Source organism: Trifolium pratense, linkage group LG1 (genome assembly GCF_020283565.1).
Source record: "Trifolium pratense cultivar HEN17-A07 linkage group LG1, ARS_RC_1.1, whole genome shotgun sequence".
Classification (NCBI taxonomy): domain Eukaryota; kingdom Viridiplantae; phylum Streptophyta; class Magnoliopsida; order Fabales; family Fabaceae; genus Trifolium; species Trifolium pratense.
Window position 1 is genome coordinate 12450630 of NC_060059.1, and position 22770 is coordinate 12473399.

At 32.3% G+C, this 22770-nt stretch overlaps 3 protein-coding genes across 9 annotated transcripts; 2 read left to right on the forward strand and 1 right to left on the reverse strand.

Moving 5' to 3' along the window:
• Positions 1-3733: 3733 nt before the first annotated feature.
• LOC123888544 (rhodanese-like domain-containing protein 6) lies at positions 3734-7937 on the reverse strand. 7 transcript variants are annotated; one of them, XM_045937647.1, is made up of 10 exons: positions 7608-7913; positions 7350-7514; positions 7127-7232; positions 6492-6672; positions 6240-6321; positions 5914-5996; positions 5241-5373; positions 4845-5010; positions 3880-4627; positions 3734-3807 (listed from the first exon to the last, which is right to left on the reverse strand). In XM_045937647.1, exons 1-10 carry the CDS (start codon positions 7770-7772, stop codon positions 3774-3776), a joined length of 1863 nt encoding a protein of 620 aa, XP_045793603.1. In that variant the 5' UTR covers positions 7773-7913; the 3' UTR covers positions 3734-3773. The 7 variants fall into 7 exon arrangements, with proteins under 7 accessions (XP_045793603.1, XP_045793671.1, XP_045793955.1 ...); XM_045937854.1 differs by lacking the exon at positions 3734-3807 and adding an exon at positions 4703-4739 and having other exon boundaries at positions 4506-4627; positions 4840-5010; positions 7608-7912; XM_045938038.1 differs by lacking the exon at positions 3734-3807 and adding an exon at positions 4703-4739 and having other exon boundaries at positions 4528-4627; positions 7608-7912.
• Positions 7938-9265: 1328 nt separating this feature from the next.
• On the forward strand, positions 9266-10577 carry LOC123888917. Its single transcript, XM_045938111.1, has one exon. It carries the CDS (start codon positions 9266-9268, stop codon positions 10358-10360), a length of 1095 nt encoding a protein of 364 aa, XP_045794067.1. The 3' UTR covers positions 10361-10577.
• A 157-nt stretch (positions 10578-10734) lies between these two features.
• LOC123888477 (putative nuclease HARBI1) lies at positions 10735-12027 on the forward strand. Its single transcript, XM_045937542.1, has one exon. The coding sequence runs from the start codon at positions 10735-10737 to the stop codon at positions 12025-12027; it is 1293 nt and encodes a 430-aa protein (XP_045793498.1).
• The last annotated feature ends 10743 nt before the right edge of the window (positions 12028-22770 follow it).

Genomic DNA, 22770 nt, shown 5'->3' on the forward strand with positions numbered 1-22770 from the left:
ACCCTATGATTCACAATTTTGTTTAAACAATTGAAACAAAATTTTGTTTGCATTACAAAATTACGTTTACATAATAAGTTTGCATTACCAAAATTTGTTTGAATATTTGAGAAAAAAAATTAGTATTGGAAACAAAATTATGTTTCAAAATTAATATTTAAGAATATTGTAATACGAAATTACAAAATAGTCCAGTAAAAAGTTACTCGTCAGTGTAAGATTGTTGTCTCGCATGTGATAGTTATAATTTTAATGTTTATCGGTGACTACTTATTCATGTATGAATTATATTAAATTTATTGGAATGACATTTTAACATCATGAAACCTAAGAGAAGAGTGTTACCTCTAAATCATGACCGGGGTTGGTGAGAACGTGAGGTGGAGAGAGAAATCGTGATTAACGGAGAGTGAAACCGTAACGGCTGAGTAAACTTGTGAACCGCGGAGACACGGAGAAGGGTACCAAAATACAAAGAAGAAACAGACATGCGGAGAAGGGTATTCAAAACTACATTGTTATTGCGGATAAGTTGAAGATGTTTTCATGCTTCAGTGATGAGTTCTCCACACCCCCATTTCAGGCTCCAACTCAACCAAAGGGTCACATGAACATACGATCATTGTTGAACACACGGTTATTCATGTAATCCTAACATATCGGCTATCACTGACAACAATCTCAACCTCTTTTATCATGCATTGTTAATCACAATACACATGATGGATCACAATCTCAACCTCTCAATTCATTTATTTCCTCACCCGAAATCTCACTTCACCTTAACCTCTCAGCCTATAAAAACACCTCACTACTCACCTCAACCCAAAACACCTCACTATTCTTAGAGTTTTTGTGGGTCAAGGTTCTTTCCAATGAGTTTCATTTTTATTTGTTATCCATAATCATTTCATTACCTTTTTTTCCAATAATATTATTATTTGTTAAAAATAATTATTTTTTATTTTTTTCTCGGTACCGGGTCTCGAACCGAGTTTCTCTAGGTTGTGGAACAAGTCCTCAACCAAGTGACCTCTCGGAAGACAGGCTTATTATTATTATTACCGTCTTTAATTACCATTTTATTATTTGTTCGTTATGACTATTATTATGTATTATTATTTTATCATCATATGTCATTAGATTAATTTGGCTAGTAAACTTAATCAAGCCCTTTGAAATTATTTCATTAAATCAACAAGGCATAAACTCTAATTTTCCACATTTTCAAACCAAATTTCTAAACAAACTGAATGCTTGATCCAACATCGAGTACTTTATTCGAAAATGACTCCAATATTTTCTCAAACAATATTTTCCCGAGTGTTTGAATTGCTAGCCGTACTTAGCCAGTGGGTTCAAACACTTGTCTTCGATTTAAAATTGGTTCTCTTCTGTTTTGTTTGACATTTAAATTATGTATAATTATGTATAATATGTGGATTGACATAAGTTGTTCCTATTTTTCAAAATGTAGGCCTTTCTTTTATTTATTGATATTCTGCATATAATATAATAAAATGTCTTAGATCTTCTTGCATCTGATGTTTAATATGATTTACAAGAATCTTATGTGTTAAAGATAACAATAGTTGAAGCCTTTAGGTTTGGTCTAGTGGTGAGGGGTTTGAATATTACATTATAGGTTCTGGGTTCGATCCTCAATTCATTGTAAACCAAAAAAAATAAAAATAACAATAGTTGTTCTTAGAGTACGCTCTGGGGCTGCTGTTTCATTGTTTCAAACCGGACAACCTGGTCCAGAAATCCCTATGGTATAATTATTTTTTTTTATTAAATTTAATTATATCTATTAATTTTAATTACTTTCTGGACAATATATCTTTACCGCAATATTGGAGGCTTGGACTAGGTTGTACAGTCGATGAAACAATTGCTCAGTTTAGGGCTTTTTTTCCTGGCGCAAGCAAAGCAAGATTTCTTGGTTTGATAAAATTGAATTTACTCGCATCCTTGATCTGGATGCTAATCTGAGTCAGGTTTGTTGTTCGATTATACGGTTTGATTGTTTTATTCTTTCTTTTTTTATTTTTTTTGTTCTTATTTTGTAGTTTAACATCAATTTGTTTATATTTATCTCTTCCAAAATAACTTATCATTATTATTTTTGGTTATGCAAATGGTGAAGTTGAATTTGATCTAGCTGCTGTTTGATAACATATAACAGTGATTTCGATTTTGTAATGAACATATAACCGTTATCACTAGTGCATTTCAGATACCTATGTGACTTAATGACTTTATAGGTTGTCAATCCTTATTTTGTAATGAAAATCACATGCTTGTCTTTTTTTTTTTTTACCATTATAATTATTATTACTACTATTTCTACCATATATACTTTTTTTTAAGAGCTACCATATAGCCTATTATTAGTGTTACCATGCTAAAAGAACTCTTAAAAGAAAAATGGAGGTAGTAATATATGAGTAGAAATATAATTACATAGATTCGCATAAAAATTATAAAAAAAATATGCTTTCGTGTAAATATATACTCCCTCCGTTTTTTTAAGAGTCCTTTTAGAATAGTAATACCAAATTAAAAAAATGTATTTTTGCACTTTATCTTCCTATTATACCCTCATCTTAATTCACCAATAAATTCTCTTTTTTTTCACACATTTTCTTTTTCCAACAAATTTAATAATTATGTAAAAAAAAACAAAAATTTAATATGTTATGTACAAAAAAATCCAATATATAGCATTAATTAGTTTTATTGAAAAAGATAAGTTTTTTTTTAATTGAAAAAGATAAGTAATTGACAAAGGGTACAATTGACAAATCATACCCTTAAATCCGACGTTAAAAACACTTTAAAAAAACGAATGGAGTATTAATTTACCCAAAGACCTTGATTTCTTGTATTTTATCAAAATATTTGGAGGTTTGATTGTTGAGTTTTTTTTTTCAGATATAAAAGTAGAAAATTTGACTAGTTTAAAGGAAATTTGTTGAATGAGATATTATGGTTTCAAAAGAATGAAAATTTGATTTATTTATTTTTTTAAAACCAAAAGGCGATATTCATTTAAATGGATAGAATTCATAAAAAACTAACAAATTCAACATCAATAAAAATGACGAAAAGCTTGTTCAAAAAAAATAAAAATGATGAAAATTTGAGATTTTTATTTCAAGTGAAATTTGATATTGTGATCGGTGAGTTTTAACTTTTAAGTTAATTAAAAAAAAAAATCAAATGTTAACTTAGACTTTGAAAGTAGTCGAATAAGAGATGGCCTCCAGTAGGTAGTTTGGCCGGTAAGCATCTTTTCTTGCTAGCTTATCTTCACAACACAATTGATTCATGAAAGGTAACATCTCTAATGTTCAAACCACAAAGAGATCGCCTCCAGTAGGTAGTTTGGCCGGTAAGATAAGAGACACAAAAGAGATTTAAGCATAAGGTGTCAAAGTTTGACAGCATTCTTGACATCCTATAGTTTAACAAACACGAAACCGGTCGATCTAGCCATGAGCAGGTTGAAGAGAGCTCTAACAGGCCTTGGAGGACCAAACCCACGTATGTGGCAAAGGCAATAAATTTTCAAGGCGAAGTGCCATACTACAAACCCTGCCCCTTGATGTAGTAACAAATGGCTGTGTTTGCATCCTCTGCCACTATAAATCACACAACATTCCTAACAATTACATACTCACAGTACAACCTACTAATTTGTTTGAACATAGTGCAGTGCACACTTGTGAAATATAATCAAGATCCACGTCCTTAATTAGGCAATTGCATTACCATAGGGCATTGTACAATTTTTTGACCAACCTATTTATCAAGCAACAGTGTAAATTTTGAATAGTATAAAAAAAATTAGTTTTTTAGTTAAACCTCTCTTACAGAAATCGCCCAAGGAAAGCCTTGATCTCGTCAATATATGGGGACCGAGTAGGAATTATATGACCACAGTCATGTTCAACGATCACAGAACAACCACTGTCATATAGAGAAGCCAGTTCCTTGCTTGTTTGGTTGGCTATCTGTCTGTCTTGACCATGTTCATTACCAAAAATATGAAGAGAGGGACACTTGATAGGGCTACACTCCATCTCCTTCAAATGCAGAGCAAAGCCTGAGCACAAGACTACAAATTTAAAGTCCATTTTACCTTTTAGCTTTTCTTGTTGTGCAGAGATTACCGCAGTCATTGCTGCTCCCTGTGAAAAACCCAAGATTCCATCAAACGGCCCTTCTTGGGAGAACACGTTCTCTAAGTGTGATATTGAAATATCGCATCCACCAGTTTGTTGCTGGTATTGAAGCGGATCAAATGGACCGTCTGCTACCTTCCACTCAACACCACTACTTCCCTCAAAATTAGGTGCTACAAACCATGAGAACTTCTTCTTGCAATTCTCCATAGGTGGAGGTGGACTAGCTGGCAAAGAGGACAATGCACCATTAACCTGGGGCACTGGCACTGGTGTTTGATAAATGAAGGGCACCTCATGAGGTGCGTCTATAAAAACAAATTCAGCAATTTTCTTGAGTTTTTTGGCTAACGATGCAGTCCTTCCCTTAAAACCGGAAGCATTCTGCCGAAACCCATGCAAGCATAAGATTCTCAGTTTTCTTGAGGTGCTTACGTCTGAAAACATTATTCATCAGAATGTCAGGAATTGCACACTTCTGGTAAATTATAGATGGGTTTTCAATTACCAACTTTTCAGATTTTAGGAGACTTGAAAATTTTCAGTACACTGCAAAAATTGTAGTGTTAAAAATCAGTAACTTAAAAATTAAAATTTGATTAAAAGACATATCAAAGCAAGATTTGATAAAGCAATATGGATCACGGACCTTACCGTCCCCTCTAGGCGCTTGAGACAAGAGCATAGTATCTGAAGATAAATTCTGGAACTCAACATCTGGCAGAGATTTTTCTGAATCATCATTTTCAATTAACTGCTTTGACCCAACAGCCTTACCCTGTTTTTGGCATAGCTCACAAACGTACTGTGCAGATTCATTCTAGTAGACCACAATAGCATCAAAAACAAGAAATCAAAACCCCAGAAAACAGAATAGCAAAAAATCTAAATAAAATAATAAAGAGAAGAAGTGATGTATTTTATAGATTTGTTAACAATTCGCTATATTCCTTTACACCCCCCCCCCCCCCCCCCCACTCCTTCAGAATGGTATGAATTTTAGAGGCACGCAAACAAAAGTGGTGGCACAGAAAATATATTACGTCATACCTGGCAACTATGGCAAACCAAGACAAGCATTCTGCAATAAGTACATCGACAGCGTGAAGAGTAATCGTCAAAGGAACATTGACACATAAGACAGGTACCAATTGTACTAGCATCTGAACCTCCAACTGATATCCTACAGCCATAGAAGTAATGAAATAAGGATTCGTTTCATCCGATTGTTGCAAAATGTTGACTGGCTTTCAAAATTATACACTGCAATATAATCTCAGTACTGTAAATTGATAAAGAAACCATCATTGCATAGAAAGCCCCGCATGTTATATTACCAGAAGACAGGAACAAGTGACCTAATAGGCTAATACAATATTTTCTTTCAACAGTTTGGTTATTTGAATGGTATTTTACTATATAGAACCAAGTTGAATAACCAGATCATGAATTCAATTTAGTCATATAAGGTTAACCACAACATCAGTCCAAAAACTTTGCTATGGTTACGGGGTCTCAGAGACCCATAGCTTAAATAATTTCATTTGTCAAATTAAATTTAGTCATATAAGGTTAACCATAGCATCAGTCCAAAAACTTTGCTATGGTTACGGGGTCTCTGAGACCCATAGCTTAATGTAATATCAATATTCCAATCCTTGCAGAATTAAAAATTATACACAGATTCATGCCTAAAAGAAAAATGTGACAACTAAAGACATACCTGTGATCAAAAACAAAATTCTTTCCTTTGAAATAACCACCATCTGGGAATTGCTCCAAATACCGTTGTATACCACCAAATAACTGCAATTAATTAATGGGAAAAAAGTACAAAACATACTGGCCATCAGCGGGACTGACACTTTTGACCATGTTTTATAACAAGTTTTTATTATATAAAAGGATATGCAAACTGATATCAAGGTCATTATGAATGACGGTATGCTTGTTGTCAAATGTTTGTTCCCAAACACAGTTTCACTATTAAGTATGAAGATAAGAATCTATGACAAAATCAAACTTCTTGCTTTCAAACAAGGATTTTACCTGAAACACATTCTCAAACCCAGCACCTTTTGACCTAATATATGCTGATGCCATTTCGCACCTGATTCCACCAGTACAATACCTGTAACCAGCAAGTGAAATTACACACCATAAGTTATAATAGGTTACTCAAGTATTAAAATGCTACTCCTTAATCCCTAATAACATATATACTAAATCATATTAAAATAAGAATACTAACAGCAAACCAAAAATTACTACTAAAAAATTTAAAATGAGGAATTCACTCACATGAGGATATTTTTGCCTTTCAACTGCTCGCCTCTATCATCTATCCACGAGGAGAAATCGCTGTACTGCCTAACCTGTGGATCCAAAGTTTCAACATTTGGTGCATGAAACTTCCCAATCCTTGTTTCATATAGATTCCTTGCATCAAGTAAAACAAGACTGTTTTCTGGACTCTCCTTATCTACAAAAAGGACAGAATCATACAAAATAATGTTCAGATTTCAAATGGAGGAACGGAATAAACATGTCGACAAAACAATAAAAGTGACTGAAAAGTCCATTTGAATTGGCCTATTTGATCTTATCTACTAGCATAAGTACTTGCGAGACTGTTTTGGAGATCCTATAAAAACAACTTACGACAAGCCCATAAGCTCTTTTCAACTTATTTCCATAAGCTCTCTTAGATAGTTCATGAAAACAGTATAAAGCTTATATTGAAAATAGGTTTATTTTATTTTATCTTTTGTTATAGAAATAGTTTATACATAAGCACCAATATGATAAGCGCTTGTAACGTAAGCTCTTAATTAAGTTCCTTATCCAAACAAGGCCCAAATATAATAAATCCGGAGTACAATATAACAAACGAAAAAATACATAAATCAATTGTATGTCAAGGTATAGCAACTTACTAGCATTGTGAAGGGTTGAATGAAACTCAAGTGCTGATAAATGTCTTCCAGCATTGGAAATTTCTGGTGACTTCAATAATGGATGAGAACTCAAAGTAACAAGTTCCTACTCATTCCACATAAGGATAGTAATAAGTATATAACAACTTAACAATAGTACAATACACAATTGAACACAGAGTAAATAAAAAAGCAAAAAATCAATAACACTAGTAATAATAACCTTGACAATTCGAATCGAGAGTGAAGTGAATCCACACTCCTTAGCAACGTCGTCGTTTAACGGTTGATGACAAGTTGCAAGTTTGAAATCAGTTCCATGAAATAAAGTACTATTAGCTTTGAGGTCTTCAATGTGTCGTTCCAAAGAGGATAAATTGCCACCAACCTACATTGAAATGAAAGAAAGTGAGATTGAATTTTTTAGAATGAATGAAATGAGAAAATTAAGAAAGGGAAGAGGATTAGGGTTTAATATTACGGTGACATTGACGCCGTGGGAAGAGAGACGAACACGGCCGAGGAGGGAGAGAGAGGAGCAATTGGAGCGGTAGAATGTGAGGAGGTCGTCGAGGTTTGGAATATCGACGTAGTTGTAATAGAGGAGGACGCCGTATTGGTCTGTGGCGGGTTTGTCGTCGGACATGGTTTCAGGGTTTATTGATCGCTCAGTTCTACGGCTGAAGAGGAGAGGCGCAGTCGTTGATTCAGACGGCTCAAGTTTACATTTTTGTTTTAGATTTATGCTAGTTACACCAACTAGTTTCTTACTTACACCCCACAGATATATTTCCAATAGTCTATCCGTACCAAATATATGTCACTGCGACACTTTTATGTATATTAAGAAATTTCTAACTTATTTTAATCTTGTCAAAAATTATACTTTTTTTTTTCTATTTTACCCTTGATAAAACATTTAAACCTTTCTACCAATTTTTTTTTTTAAACCTTTATGCAAATGAAAAAGTAAAACTACTGCTGCAGCCGTCATTGCCATAACCGATCCTTTCTCTCTCTCAATTTGTTGGTGTACTTCATCCGTCCTAAAATATAAGCAAAAGGTGGTTAATAAAAGTGAATGTATTTGGTCAAAATACATTCACTTTTGAAGAAAATATTTAAACCTTAATCTAAGTCGGTTCTTTTGAAGAAAAGTAAATATAAAATTTGTAAATATATTTATAAGCGTTATTTAAACCTTAAAATATTTTCTATTTTTAATTGGACATCATCATATCACTCTAAATTTCTATGAATTTTTTCTTTTAATTAAAAACTCTAGCTCCATGAACCATAACTTAATAACCAAAATATAGGTGGTGGAGTTGTTCTTTTGACGCAATAAAAGCAGTGGCGGAACCAGAAAATAAAATTCGGGGGTTGCTAATTTTTTTTATTTCATATAAAAAATTATGTATTAAAAAATTCAAATTTGATCATAAAAAATTAAATTGCATATCCTAAATGTTATTCTACACATGCCAAGTGACTTGAAATTATCAATGATCTGCCTTAAACAAATACTTACAAAGTTTATCATAAATAAATTATATATTTTATCATATTACACGTATACTTAAAAGAGAACGATTGTTTTTAGGTGGCTTCTAAGATGAGGGCTCTATCAAATCTCTCAGACCATTTACAATGGTATGAAAAAAGGGTGTTGAATGTGTGTTTCAACAGTTGAAACCATTGGAGGGTACCTGTTGAAAGCTTGCTGGCAGAGGGAGAAGATGAATTCTTTCAACATGTTGAATCTGACACGAGAGGGACGCGTGGCAATTTTTCCTTGGCCAAGACTGGCGCGTGTGAAACACGCGCGGACAGTGAGAGTGGTCTGCAGATTACGCGGAGAGAGAAACAGACTTTGGATAAAGGCAGCCACGTGGCTGCTGCTGATTGGTCCGGTGGATTTTTATGATTTTTATCCTTTGAACTCAATTATTTCATTGAAAATTAATTTTTAAATTTTTAATTTTTATACCAAAATTCGTGATTTTTTTTTCTCTACAAATAGAGACTTGGTTCATTTCATTTGGACACAGAAAAAAAAACCAAATTTTTCACTATCTTTATCTATTATTAACTTTCTAATTAGTCTTTCTTTTGAAGTTTTAATCTTTTTTTAGTGAAATGGATCCCAACAATTCTTCTAATTATCCCAACAATTCTCAAAATCCCAACAATTCTCAAAACTCCAACAATTATCAAAACCCCAACAATTATCAAAATCCCAACAATTATCAAAATTCAAATCAATTTTTCAATCAATATCCTCAAAACACACCTAATTTTGGTTTAACACCAAATTTCAACCAATCATCCTTTGTTCCAAATTTTCATCCATATTATGGAACTATGCTGAGAAATCCATCTCAAACACCCCCGTTTAATGGTTACATGCCGATGGTTAATGAAAATTTTTCGAGTGGTGGTACAACTAACTTTCCCGAATTTTCAACACAATTAACTATTGTTAATGAAGATTCAACTCCTGTGAGCAAGAAAAACCATCAACCATCATGGAACACTGAACAAAATTTGGTGCTAATTAGTGGGTGGATCAAATTTGGAACAAGCAGTGTTGTCGGGAAAAACCAGAAAGGTGAAACATATTGGGGTCAAATTGCTGACTATTGTAATGAGCATTGCTCATTCGATCCTCCGCGTGATGGAGTTGCATGCCGAAACCGTTTTAATTATATGAACAAAATACTGGGTAAATGGATTGGCGCTTATGATGGCGCTAAGCGTCTCCAAGGAAGTGGTTGGTCCGAGAATGATGTTTTGGCAAAAGCGCAGGAAATATATGCATGTGGGAAGAATGTTCAGTTCACTTTAATGGAAGAATGGAATGCTCTCCGTGATCAACCACGTTATAGTAGTCAAGTAGGATCTGGAAGTAGTGGATCTAAGAGATCACACGAGAGTGATGCATGTGGCTCAAACTCTGTAGGATCTAGTGCTCGTCCTATAGGTAGGGATGCAGCCAAAAAGAAGGGAAAAAAGAAAGCTTCCACACCCACAGAGGTGGTGGACAAAGAATGGGATACTTACATGAAAATGAGGGAGAAAGAGGTGGAACATTTGGCAATGGTAGTTTCCAATCAACAAGAGAAAAACAGACTTAAGAAAATGAAAATGTATCTGAAGTTAAGTTCTGATGAGAATCTCGATGACCGGAAGAAAGCCATGTTGGACACATTGGCCCAAGAACTGTTTCCATAATTAATTTCAATCAATGTAGTGTTTGCTTTAAATATTTGTCTGTAGTGTTTGCTTCAATTATTGTGATTGAATAAGTCAGTGTAGTCTTTGCTTTAATTATTGTGATATGTCAGTGTAAGGTTTGTTTTAAGTATTTGTACTACGTGTTTGCTTTAATTATTGTATCCACCACCCAACTTGCTTTAATTATTGTGTCCACTACCCAACTTGCTTTAATTATTGTGTCCACCACTCAATTCTTATCTGATAATTAACTCTATACAATAATTATTTGAAATCCGTCAGTGGACCAAATTGAATCTATATATAGGGACTCATCCATTTATGTATCAATATCCTAAATCTCACCCAATCTACTTCCAATATCACAAACAATGGATCCATCGAGCGATGATTTTGATGTCGCAGCCTACTTGCAAAATCGTGAAGTTGAAGACACTTATGTACTCAACCGATTTAGAGAGCGTCGGAAAAAAATATTGGAAGATGGTGCACCTCGTAGTAGAAAATATGTCAATAGAGATCATCCAGCTGCAAACCAAAGACTAATTGACGACTACTTTGCCGATGAGCCTACATATGACGATGCAATGTTTCGTCGTCGGTACCGCATGCAAAAACATCTTTTCCTTCGAATCGTTGGGGACCTTTCAAGTAGTGATAACTACTTCACCCAGCGAGCTGATGCTGCCAAGAAAGAAGGTATATCACCTTTAGCAAAATGTACCACAGCAATGCGAATGTTAGCATACGGTATGGCAGCAGATGCGGTCGATGAGTACATCAAAATAGGAGGTACTACTGCATTAGAGTGCTTACGTAGATTTTGTAAAGGAATCATACGATTGTATGAGCAAGAGTATCTCAGAGCACCAACCCAAGATGACCTGCAAAAAATACTACATGTAAGTGAACTACGGGGGTTCCCAGGGATGATTGGGAGTATTGACTGCATGCACTGGGAGTGGAAAAATTGTCCTAAAGCATGGGAAGGTCAATTTACTAGGGGGGATAAGGGAACCACCACAGTTATTCTTGAAGCAGTTGCATCTCATGATCTATGGATCTGGCATGCCTTTTTTGGATGTCCGGGAACGTTGAACGACATAAACGTTCTAGACCGTTCACCTGTTTTTGATGACGTGGAACAGGGAAAGACTCCAAGTGTGAATTTCTATGTGAATCAACGTCCCTATGATATGACATACTATCTAGCCGATGGTATCTACCCTTCTTATCCAACTTTCGTCAAATCTATTAGACTTCCTCAAAGTGAACCCGATAAGTTATTTGCAAAATATCAGGAGGGATGTCAGAAGGACATCGAACGTGCATTTGGAGTGCTTCAAGCTCGATTTAAAATCATCCGTGAACCAGCTCGCTTGTGGGACATAGCCGATCTGAGTATCATCATGAGGTCTTGCATCATATTACATAATATGATTGTTGAGGATGAGCGAGATTCATATGCTCAACGTTGGACCGATTTTGAGCAGTCTGAGGAAAGTGGATCTAGTGCACCGCGACCATATTCAACCGAGGTATTACCCGCTTTTGCAAATCATGTGCGTGCTAGATCTGAGTTCCGTGATCAAAAAGCTCATCACGAATTGCAAGCAGATCTAGTGAAGCACATATGGACCAAATTTGGAATGTTTCAGGATTAAAGATGATTTGTTTCGTATTTGTGTGTTGTTTCGTATTTTAAGTTAGTTTGCATCGTATTAATTACGTAACTTGTGTGTTGTATTGCATTTTAAGTTAATTTGTATCGTACTAATTACGTTATTTGTGTGATGTATTGCATTTTAAATTAAGAAAATAAAAAAAAAATATTTAAATAAATTTTGTTAAGTGTATTATTTTAATTTAATTTTAATCGATAATTATAATGTTATTTAATCATAAAAACAAAAATTAAAATTTAAATAAGAATATGAAATAGAAAGTGGTGGGGTAGAGAAAGTGGTGGGGTATGGTGTTGAATATAAAAACCATTGGAGAGGGTAAAAGTTGAATGTGTGTTGAATGATTAGGTGGAAGAAAGAGAAAATGATGTGGAGTGAAAAAGTGGGTGTTGAATATTTTTTGGTGTTGAAACCATTGTTAGTAGTCTCACCGGTGTACCACTTAATTCCACCATTAGATTAAATTAACATATTTGATCTAATATTTCATCATCACCCTAGATCCAAATTTTTTTCTTCCTTTGACAATTCTCTCTACTGCTTTTTGTTCTCTCTCCAATCCATAGCCTCCACATAACCGTTTGGAAATGGAGAGGACTTAGGTTTGTATCAAACACAAACACAGTCCAGAGAATTGATAAGAAAAAAAAATTCAACCACTCACTTAGAAACTTCATTGAACCTTCCGTTGCAAAAAAGAAAAACATTATGTAGGAAGTTTTTTCATTTGCAACAAATTGGTCATATAGGCAATAAATCCCAGCTTAACATGGTTTTTTTAAAAGAAAAAAGAATAAATAATCAAAAAACGAGACTGGCTGGAGTTGAACTCACAACCTCGGGATGCAAAGGGTGTGGGCTTATGCTCAGACCCGCTAGGCTTCGCATAATTATCTATAAAAATATCAAAGGTATTAAAGTAATTTCTCATTTTTTCGGGGATGATCGTAGCACACCCCAACTACCCCTGGTTCCGCCATTGGATAAAAAGTGGTCAAGTTGAAAACGTTAACATGTGTAAATTTGTTTAAAATTTCAAACTTCCCTCCCAAATGAAAAGAATTTCATATTTTTTTGTCTTATTTGGTGTGAGTGACTCAAGGTGGATGGGTAGATGGGTGTTTGTTAGTGTAATTGTCCAAATCAATCATGAAAAATTGGAAAATAATGTGCGTTGATTATTTTTTTTTTTTTTGGTGATACGCATTGATTATTTGTTTTACCCTCCATATTAAACAACATATTTGATAATTTTATATAGATTAAAAACAGACTCATATATTTTTATTAATGACTATTAATCTATTATTTGTTGTATTTAAAAATTTATTTAGGTAAGATAAATGAATGAAAAGAGAGACATGTCTTTTACTAAATATTTCTTTATTAAATATTGATTTTATAAAGATAAATTTCATAGTATGTTTAATTGGGTATCAAGACACATAGATAAAATTTATTTAAAAATATATTTATTTTAATATAAAAATATAACATGATATGAAATTCTGTTTATAAGATATCGATATCCAACTAATGTAATGAAAATTTTTTGCTAGCTAATGTAATGGAATTACTTCCGGATGATTCCCGTGTAATTTTTCTTTTAGGATTTAAGCCCTATGCATTATGAAAAAACTGCATTAAAAGTTTAATAATTCAATTATCTTAGGAACAAAAATTATATTTTTTTAAGAATAAATCGAAATTGACTTAATTGCATATTTGGTCTACTATATTTATTTTATATTTCAATTTAGTCTCTTATGTGTAAAAAAGTTCAAGTTGGTCCTTGTAGTCAAGTTTTTGTTTAAATCGTCCACGTGACTAATAGAGTTGCATAGGCGAACAACTTATGAGGATACTATCTGAAAGTTTTAAAAGAAATTAACTAAAAATTTAACGAAAAAGACAAACTTATTTTGATATTAATAACATAAGGGATCAACTTAAAAATTTTTAATATAAGAGACAAAATTAAAAACTAAAGTAACTGTAAGAAAAATATGTAATTAAGTATCAAAATTTAATTAATTAATTAATTAATTGAATAGTAACAAACTGCTTTTTTCAAAAGTCCTTTTTTTTAGTTCAAAAAAGCTTTTACCGCCATATATGGAAGTAGACCCCACTCTGTCTCATTTTCCCAGACCTGTCTTATATCACGGGATCAAATTTCAAACGATTTGGAAACAAAAAATTGCGCCACACTAATAATTAACTCATGGAACAATTAATTACAGCTAAGCCAGTATTTACGGTGATTAAATTTTCGATATAAATAGCCGAATCTCGATTTCTATTATTTTCACACACAAGACACACGAAACAAAAGGAATTAACAGATTGTTCTTTCACTGATGGCATCGCTATTCCGTTGGGCAAAGTCAAAGTTATCATTGACGGCGCGGTGGTCGGAGTTCATCAACATCTCCATTGTTGATGATTTTTTGTGGGGAATCATTACGGCATTCGAATCTGTTGCTCTCGTCTCAATGCTTTGCTTCTTCTTCTTATTCTATGGCTGCACAATATGATTCACAACACCGTGAATCTGGTGTTGAGTAGTTTTTTCCATTTTTGATTTGTATTTGGGGAATTAGTTTCTTGATTCTTGTTTTTCTTTATTTTTGAATTTTTGGATTGTAATTGAAATTTTGGTTGATGATAATAGAAAAGGAATTCACGTAGTTCTTGAAATTGGTTGTTACTATGGTTAGTTGTTATCGAGATTCTTTTCTGCGTTTCTCAATTGCTTTTATTTCAGTACTTAGAATTGTCCTCTTAAACCTAAAAAATCCAATTTCAGTTTTAGATGCGGTGTCGTTTGATTATGAGATTCATGGATTTTAGGGGAATCTCAATTGTACTATTTGTGGTGGTACTTGGGACAAATGACAACAACATGTTGACAAAATTTGTGTTTGTTAGAATGGATGAATGAACACAACAGTACACACTTGAAAGGTAAAAGGAGTGAAGTGCTTAAAGCGAGCCAGTTCAATACATGGTCAGTTTAAAAAGTACAATGAACTAGTTTATAGGTTATAGTTATACATCATTCGTTCCAAAATATAAGTAAAAATTGGTCAACAAAAGTGAATGTATTTGATCTAAATCTTTAACCAAATACATCAAATTTTTTTGACTCATATTTGTTTATATTTTGAGACAGATGAAGTATTTAGATAAACAGCTTATACAAATGTTTATAGGCTCCGTTTGAATTAATTTATTGTAAATTTATATGGGCTTATTGATTGGTATAAGTCTTTATATTAGTGTTTGGGTAAATTAATAGGAGTGCTTATCACAATTTCATAAGCTACTTATGTCATATTTTAATAAACTTTTATAATATGCTTATTATTTGGCTTAATATAGAGCTTATGAAAAAGTATCCCGCTTTAAATCCTAATCCTGCCTGCTCCATTTTACACAAGGGGATTGCTAAATCTTACCAAAGGATCACATAAGAAAAGCAAGAATATACTATAAACTATTTTGAAAATGAGATAAAACTGTTTTTTTTAACGGCAAATATATTATTAATAAAAACTAAAATCTCTGCCGGTAAAAGATGAGCTACAAAACAAAAGTGTCGTATATAAGCGGAACACCAATAAAAATACCAAAAATAATGCCACCTAAGGTAATCATGGGTAGGTGGTTATATAAATCTACAGCTAATATTAATTCTTTTGTGGGGGTACATTTAACATTATCCTTCATGAGACTAGTGTGATATACATAATAGGCCTAGCTTAAAGCTTGGGCCGTCACAGCCAGACCCAATAAAATATCCACATATTTCAACTAAGATGTTTTCTCTTCCCACCCCCCGTGAATTTTTTATCCCCCTTAAATTTTCAATTTTGCTTTTGAAAAAACTTCGGTTCGTAGAAACCGAAGTTTTTTTTTGCCTTGAAAACAAATTTCGGTTTCTAAAAACCGAAATTTACTCTGAATTTGCACTAGTAAAAATTCGGTTTCTGCGAACCGAATTTTTCTGCAAGGGCAAAATTAGAATATTGGGGGTATAAAAGATTCATGGGAGGTGGGAAGAGAAACTTCAACTACATTGTGCAATTGCTCTTCTCTCCCATGTTGCTCAGAATGCCCCTAATTCTATTAGAAGACATCTTCTGACCGTGTATATTTTATCGAGGATATTAATATATTTTTCTACCGTGATTTTTTTTTTTCAATAATGCATTTTCCTTGTTTGAGCAACATATAGAGGAGAAGAGGAGTTACCACTAGGTTGTTTAGTTCAACCCTGTTAAGCCTAAGACCCAAATTGCTAAATGAAAGGCTTTAAGCCTCCTAAAAAATTGTTTTTAATGTAATAAAAGGCCTGAAAAATATAAAACTAGTAAGTGCAAAAAAAAAAAGATCAATTTGTCATACTAAATTAAAATATTTTATATTTGGACATGTTATAAAGGTAAAATTTACATAAAAATATTATTGTTAACATAAACAGTTTCTATTTCGTCAAAAAAATAAAATAAAAAGACTAATATTTTTTTTGTCAATTGTTTTTTAATTTTATAGAGTTTGTTTTAGGCTGAGCTAACTCTAAGTTTTTTTTTTGGTTACAAGCTAACTCTAAGTTTAATGACATGTTTTTTGGCCACATTTCACTGCGGTGGTTTGTGTGTCCGATGAAGCATGTGAAGCAAAGGTGTTGCATTTGGAGGTGCACCTAAATGTCTATGAATGTGGCGTCTTTCTCCAACAATCAACGGGACTCGATGAATTAGGAGAGAGGGAAATATCATAATCAACGTAGAATCTTTAAATAACATCTCAATTGGGTCAGGAATCGCCTAGTCAAAGGCGGGAGAAAAAATAAATTTTAAATTTATTGAATAATCGGTATATCTGATTATATAATAGATCAATCGGTTATTTAATGAATTTTTTGTATAATAATTTTTTTTTTTATTTTTTTTATATAATATTATTATTTATATTTTTTTTGCCAAAGAAAAAATATATTATTATTTAATCATATTTGTTATTTTATTAACTTTTAATTATTGTGCTAATAATTTTATTAGTTTTTTCTTAATGTTGAAGATATTATAAAAATTTAAATGTGAAATAGGCTTTTAAGGCCTGTTTAGCCTATTTAAAAAGACTATATAGAGACATTTATGTAACACAAGCTTTTAAATAGGCTAAAAGGTCAGGCCAGACTTTAAAAAGGCTCAAGCCAGACCAAAATAAATAACATTTGATAGGCCTTAGGCCAGGCTTAGGCTTGAAGAAAAATCGTAGGTCAGGCTTAGGCCTATCAAGGCCTGGCCTGGCCTGTTCCCAACCCTACCTATAAGAGAAAGATCTGATCTTGTCCAACATTTGATGTCTGAATGTGCCGAGCGTCAAAACAATCGATGATTTCGTTCGGTCCACACAACCCACACGCAAGCAAGCCATATGAGTTGCATGAATGAACGTCGTGCACGAGAAACCCCTGCTGAAATAGTAAACTGAATAAAGTGATCCGAAATAGTCTGAGTAGTCACCAAAGATGAGTCAATCCACGAACTGGCAAGAGGCCAAAGGAAACCAAAAGTGCTGCAAGATAGTAACACATGCTGAGCCGACTCAATCACTCCACATCTAGAAACACAAAAATGAGCCTCTTGAGATAAAAATGTTTATGAGGTGTAGACTCTTCATTAAAAAAAGAAGTAGATTTTATTGTATATTGAGCGAAACTTTTTTTTTTTTTTTTATGTTAACCCTCTACTACTTAGAAAAAATGAGATCTAAAATACAAAAATTACCTATTTAGTGAGACTTGTTTTGAAGAGTGTTAAAAAGTGTATGATATTTTATGCTCAATATGTTCTAGGTATAAATTGTTGTCTTTATTTAAAGCTAACAATTAAATGTTATCTCATCTCATTGATTCTTAAATATTGAAGTGTAACTCAAAGCATTAACATGTCTTTAGACAGTAGTACATAAATAAGAGGAAAGATGACAAATAGGCCCTTCCCATATAATGACAAAAAATATAAGGGGAATCAAGAGTGGTAGTGGCTGGGTCTCTGGTTTGAGAGTCTTTGTCCATTCTCCATTAAAGCCACGTGTGGTATATGGTCCCGGAAGTAGTAGTTGTTGTATCTGTAGTGTACCATACCATACATAGCACAGCCCTTTTCTTTGGTTTGTTTCCCTTTTTATAGTTTGCTTTTTCTCAACCACCATCTACACCAAGTAACCAAACTGCCACCATTCACCAACAAGCTTCATTTATTTAATTTTTGTTGTTCAAATATTTATAAAAAAAAAATCAATATAAAAAAAGTTTAAGTGAGTTGAGTCGGAGTACTCATTAACGTCGCAAACCTTAAACTCTAAAATCTTCAAAATTTAGAGAGTTGCATCGATAAAATAAAATACTTAAATATTATTTATCGATTAGGTCTTTTTACATCGGCAACAAAATTTGAATTCCATCATTATGGGATCTAGCTTGAATCATTTTCAATTGCACTTTGTATTATACTAAAAATTTCAAGGATAATTAAATCACATAAAAGGAGCTTATTTGTCATGCAAAATCATATGAATATAAAATCTAGAAAGCTTTGTTCACAACAAAATTGTAGAATTGTAAATATATTGATATTTGTCTTCACAAAAGAATGTTCTTAACAATTTACAACGAAAAAAGAAAACATTTAAATGAGATGATAATAAATATAGCTAATGAGTTTGAATTTAACCCCTAAAAATGCAGCATTGTTATCTTAAAAGATAATTTTGTCATAAATTATTATACTATCCGATTAATCTGATGAATTAGTCTTTATAATCATTTGTGGGTTCGATTCACAGTTCATTGTAAATAAATAAAAAATTATTTATACGAGAAAAACTATATGGTATGTTAAATGAATGAATGAAATGGGTGAAGTTGGTTTGTTTGACACTCCTTTTGTCGTATTCTAGTTTTGGGCCCAACCCAATGTGACTCTTCTTTGCTTAAGGGTATCGTTATCGACATTGGACCCTGACAACTCAAAAGCAATAGCTACTCTTATATTTTGTCGTTTTGTGCTTACACTATTCCCTTATTATTCTTTTTCCACCATCTAAATTCTTCTAATCTAACTACTAATCATAAAATGCTTAGCTTACATAGCACTTATCTCTAAACAACACTTATGTGGTTCTAATTGCACGTATAGTCTCTATTAATCTTGACTCTCAAGGCATTATAAAAAGAAATAATAATCAATAATGCAATAATAGTAATTAAGATTTATATATGCATGCGTTTTGTGCTCAAGTTGCGATGTTCTTTTCAGTGACTATAACTAAATTCGAATAGAGTTTTAATTGAGTTTATCAACATTTAGGTACAATGATATTGATAGTTTATCTTCACATCCTCCTAATTAAAAATTTAACAATTTGTTTTAATAAAATATAATAATTTGAGACACGTAGATGTTCAATAATTAAGGTGTTGATATTGAAAGGGTGATTGTTGTATTTTTGCTTTCACTTTTGTCCAATTACTTTGATTTTGATAAGACCAAATAAGTTAGGAAAAAACAAAAGAATAATAAATAATAAATAAAATTAGAATATTTACATATTGGTTCTTCTATGGTTATATGTATATATAGCTAGTAGTAGCTCAGCTGAGTATTGAAGAATATGGGAACACTTTTGATGAAAGTGTGACATGTCATTTGGCAACACATTATTCAATTACTACTTATTGAGGTACAATTTCTCAATAGAAAACGACACCCCAGAAAACAAGGGTTTTCTGTATACCACCATGCGTTGTAATTTAGGTACTACTATCATCCAAAAATGAAATATCTAATTATTTAGAACAAAGAGACATGGTTTCCTAAAATTTTGGAAATACAATTGCATGTTGTATATTTTTATGTATATCAACTCAATAATTTGTTTTAGGAATCAATTATGACGATACTATTAAGGGTCTTGCTAAAGGTAAATGTTAAAGATAAGTAGGAATTTTTGTATTGAAAAATATAAAATTTTTGCTAAAGCGTCTTTTGTTGAATGCACAACTTAAAAAAAAAATTATATATTAAAATTCTTATCATTTGCATGACATTAAAAAGAGAAATTAAAAATTAAAATAAGTGAGAAGAAAAAATAATAAGGAATATAGTTTCGTCGGTATTGTCAAACACAACTTATGTTTTGAGACCTTTGTTTTGCAAAGTGACTTATAATTCTGGAGGAAAGAACTAAGAGATTTAGTCTCTTAAACAAGTAGTAGAAATTTAAACTCCGACTCCTGTACACTTTACTAATATTTTTTGATCTCATCGTAGATTTTCTTGTATGATAGACTAATATCTTATTGGTAACTTTTGGAGTACTTTATTTGTCCATAATAATTCCTTGGTCAAAGCTTCAATATTGACTAGAACAAAATACTATATATACTAGTACTACTGTATTGGTAAAAACATGTACAACCAAAACTAAAATCCCTTAAATAAAATAAAAGAATAGTTGTCACTAGATGATTGTCTTTAATGAAAAACAAAAACACCATGGGCCATAACCCAAATTATCATGCTTTAAGATACAAAGCTCTCATAAGCTTATGATTACTTCACCTGCTTAATGAAAAATAGTGTATACTAAAATAAAGTAAAACGCTTGAAGCACAATTCAAGATTTTGGAACCGTGACACACATATATGATTACATTAAGCCAAGTTGCTTTTTTATACATAATAACTTTGGTGTTATTTCTCTACCAAAAAAAAAAACTTTGGTGTTATTTTACGAGTTTTAAAGAGTTTAGAGGCGAAATTTGCATACACTAAATACATATAATTTGATTTTAAGAGGAAGAATTAAGAGGACTATAATTTGATTTTTAAAGAAGAATTAAGAAAATTTATATTTCAAAGGAATTAATATTGATGTAACAAACTACTCCCTATGTTGCTAAATGGACCACACTACCACACTATAATTGAATGTTGAAAAGATCGTGTACACTTAAGGCAAGTTTTCCTATCAAACAACCTCTTATAACTGGATTTTTAGGCTTATTTTCATCTACTTATAAATGCAAGGACACCTGTTATGTACAAACAATCAATAACTAATTTCAAAATTTGTTCTATGATTGGGCATATCATGCCCTTAACTTAAAACCAAGATCCAAGGGCTGAATATTCCATATATAAATTAGGTCATCCTAATGGTTTTTTTTTTCTTCATCCTTAATGGTGATTTGAATTAGGCTGCTTGATCTGTCATTTTTTTTTAGTCTTGAACCCTGTTATGGAAGGCACCATAAACCCAAAAACGAAATGACGCAAGTCTCTTTTAACTTAACTAATATACTGAATTAGATCTCTGACTTGGACATATAATAATATTACAATTTTTGGACATACAATAATGTTAAAACTCTTAAGTTACTACTATTAAAAATTGCATTATTGCATCAAATTCAAATTTTAAATTTAAATTTGAGCTATGCTTTTGTGGTGAAAAGTAAAAGAGGTAGATAAATATGAAATAATAAGTCCCCACAAAAATAAAGAGACAGGAAAATAAGAAAGGAACAAAAGAGAGACGGCTTCTTAAATGGAGGCACATGGATGCATGTGAATTGGAGTGAAAAAGAATAAATGAAAGCCCACAAATAATGTGATTTGAAGCTAATAGGGGTAAGCCAACAAAATAATACACACTATATACGTAGGTGTGGTCCTAACCGATCAAACAATCTATTTTTTGTTGCTGTGAAACTGAATATATCAATCTTTGTCCAATTCTTTTTTAATATATCAATCAATAGTTTATATATACGAAGACTAGTGTATATTTGATATTAAGGTGAGTAAGTCGGAATTGCAAACAGTGATTTTGTAAAACATATATTATACATGAGTTAGGATTCGTTGACATAATCTATCAAACTTTAATTTGACACCAAATCTAAACCGTCTATTTTTTTTAATCAAATCCTAATAATAGTTTCCTATATTATCTGGTGTGTGTATCTATTTAAGAGATTCCTTATTTTTAGGTTGCATAAAAATTTGATTTATTTAGTAAAAAAAATAAATTGATTTATTGTTCTAAAAAAAATTGATTTGTTGTTCTAAAAAAATTGTTGTTATCCCCATCGTTACTATGCTCTTTGCTTTTTCATTCCCCTTTGGTTAACTGCCAAAATCAATTTCAATTGCAAACTATGCAGATAAATAACCGACTACCAACTCAATTTAATTAAAAGGGTTTTCTATACTAAAACCATAAATTGAATTTTTATACTCATATATATCATGATTGATGATTCATATATGCACTTGCTTTCGATGATTTATAACCTATATGTGATTCTTAAACCCAACTCAGACACCATGGGAATGAAAACGCAAAGATAATGTTGGGGGAGATTGAATAACAACAAATAAAAAAAAAAATCGGGCTTAGGCTCTCATATTTAAAAAAAATATCAATTTTTTTTTGGTAGAACAATAAATCAAATTTTTATGCAACCTAAAAATAAGGAATATCCTAAATAGATATGCACATGTAGGCATGGCATGGGGCGGGGCGGAGACGGGTTTTGCCCTCGCCAAACCCAAACCCATCGGGTTTCCCCAAACCCATCGGGTTTCCCCAAACCCATCTCAAATTCGAGCGGGGATAAAAATGATAACCCCAAACCCATAC

Bases quoted from the DNA above. Each gene is read 5' to 3' on its own strand.
- LOC123888544 (XM_045937647.1), bottom strand. From the start codon at position 7,772: ATGTCCGACGACAAACCCGCCACAGACCAATACGGCGTCCTCCTCTAT. The intron at 7,515-7,607 runs GTAATATTAAAC...ATTTCAATGTAG, and splicing joins CCCACGGCGTCAATGTCACC to GTTGGTGGCAATTTATCCTC. The intron at 5,374-5,913 runs GTATGTCTTTAG...CTATGGCTGTAG, and splicing joins AATTTTGTTTTTGATCACAG to GATATCAGTTGGAGGTTCAG.
- LOC123888917 (XM_045938111.1), top strand. From the start codon at position 9,266: ATGGATCCCAACAATTCTTCTAATTATCCCAACAATTCTCAAAATCCC.
- LOC123888477 (XM_045937542.1), top strand. From the start codon at position 10,735: ATGGATCCATCGAGCGATGATTTTGATGTCGCAGCCTACTTGCAAAAT.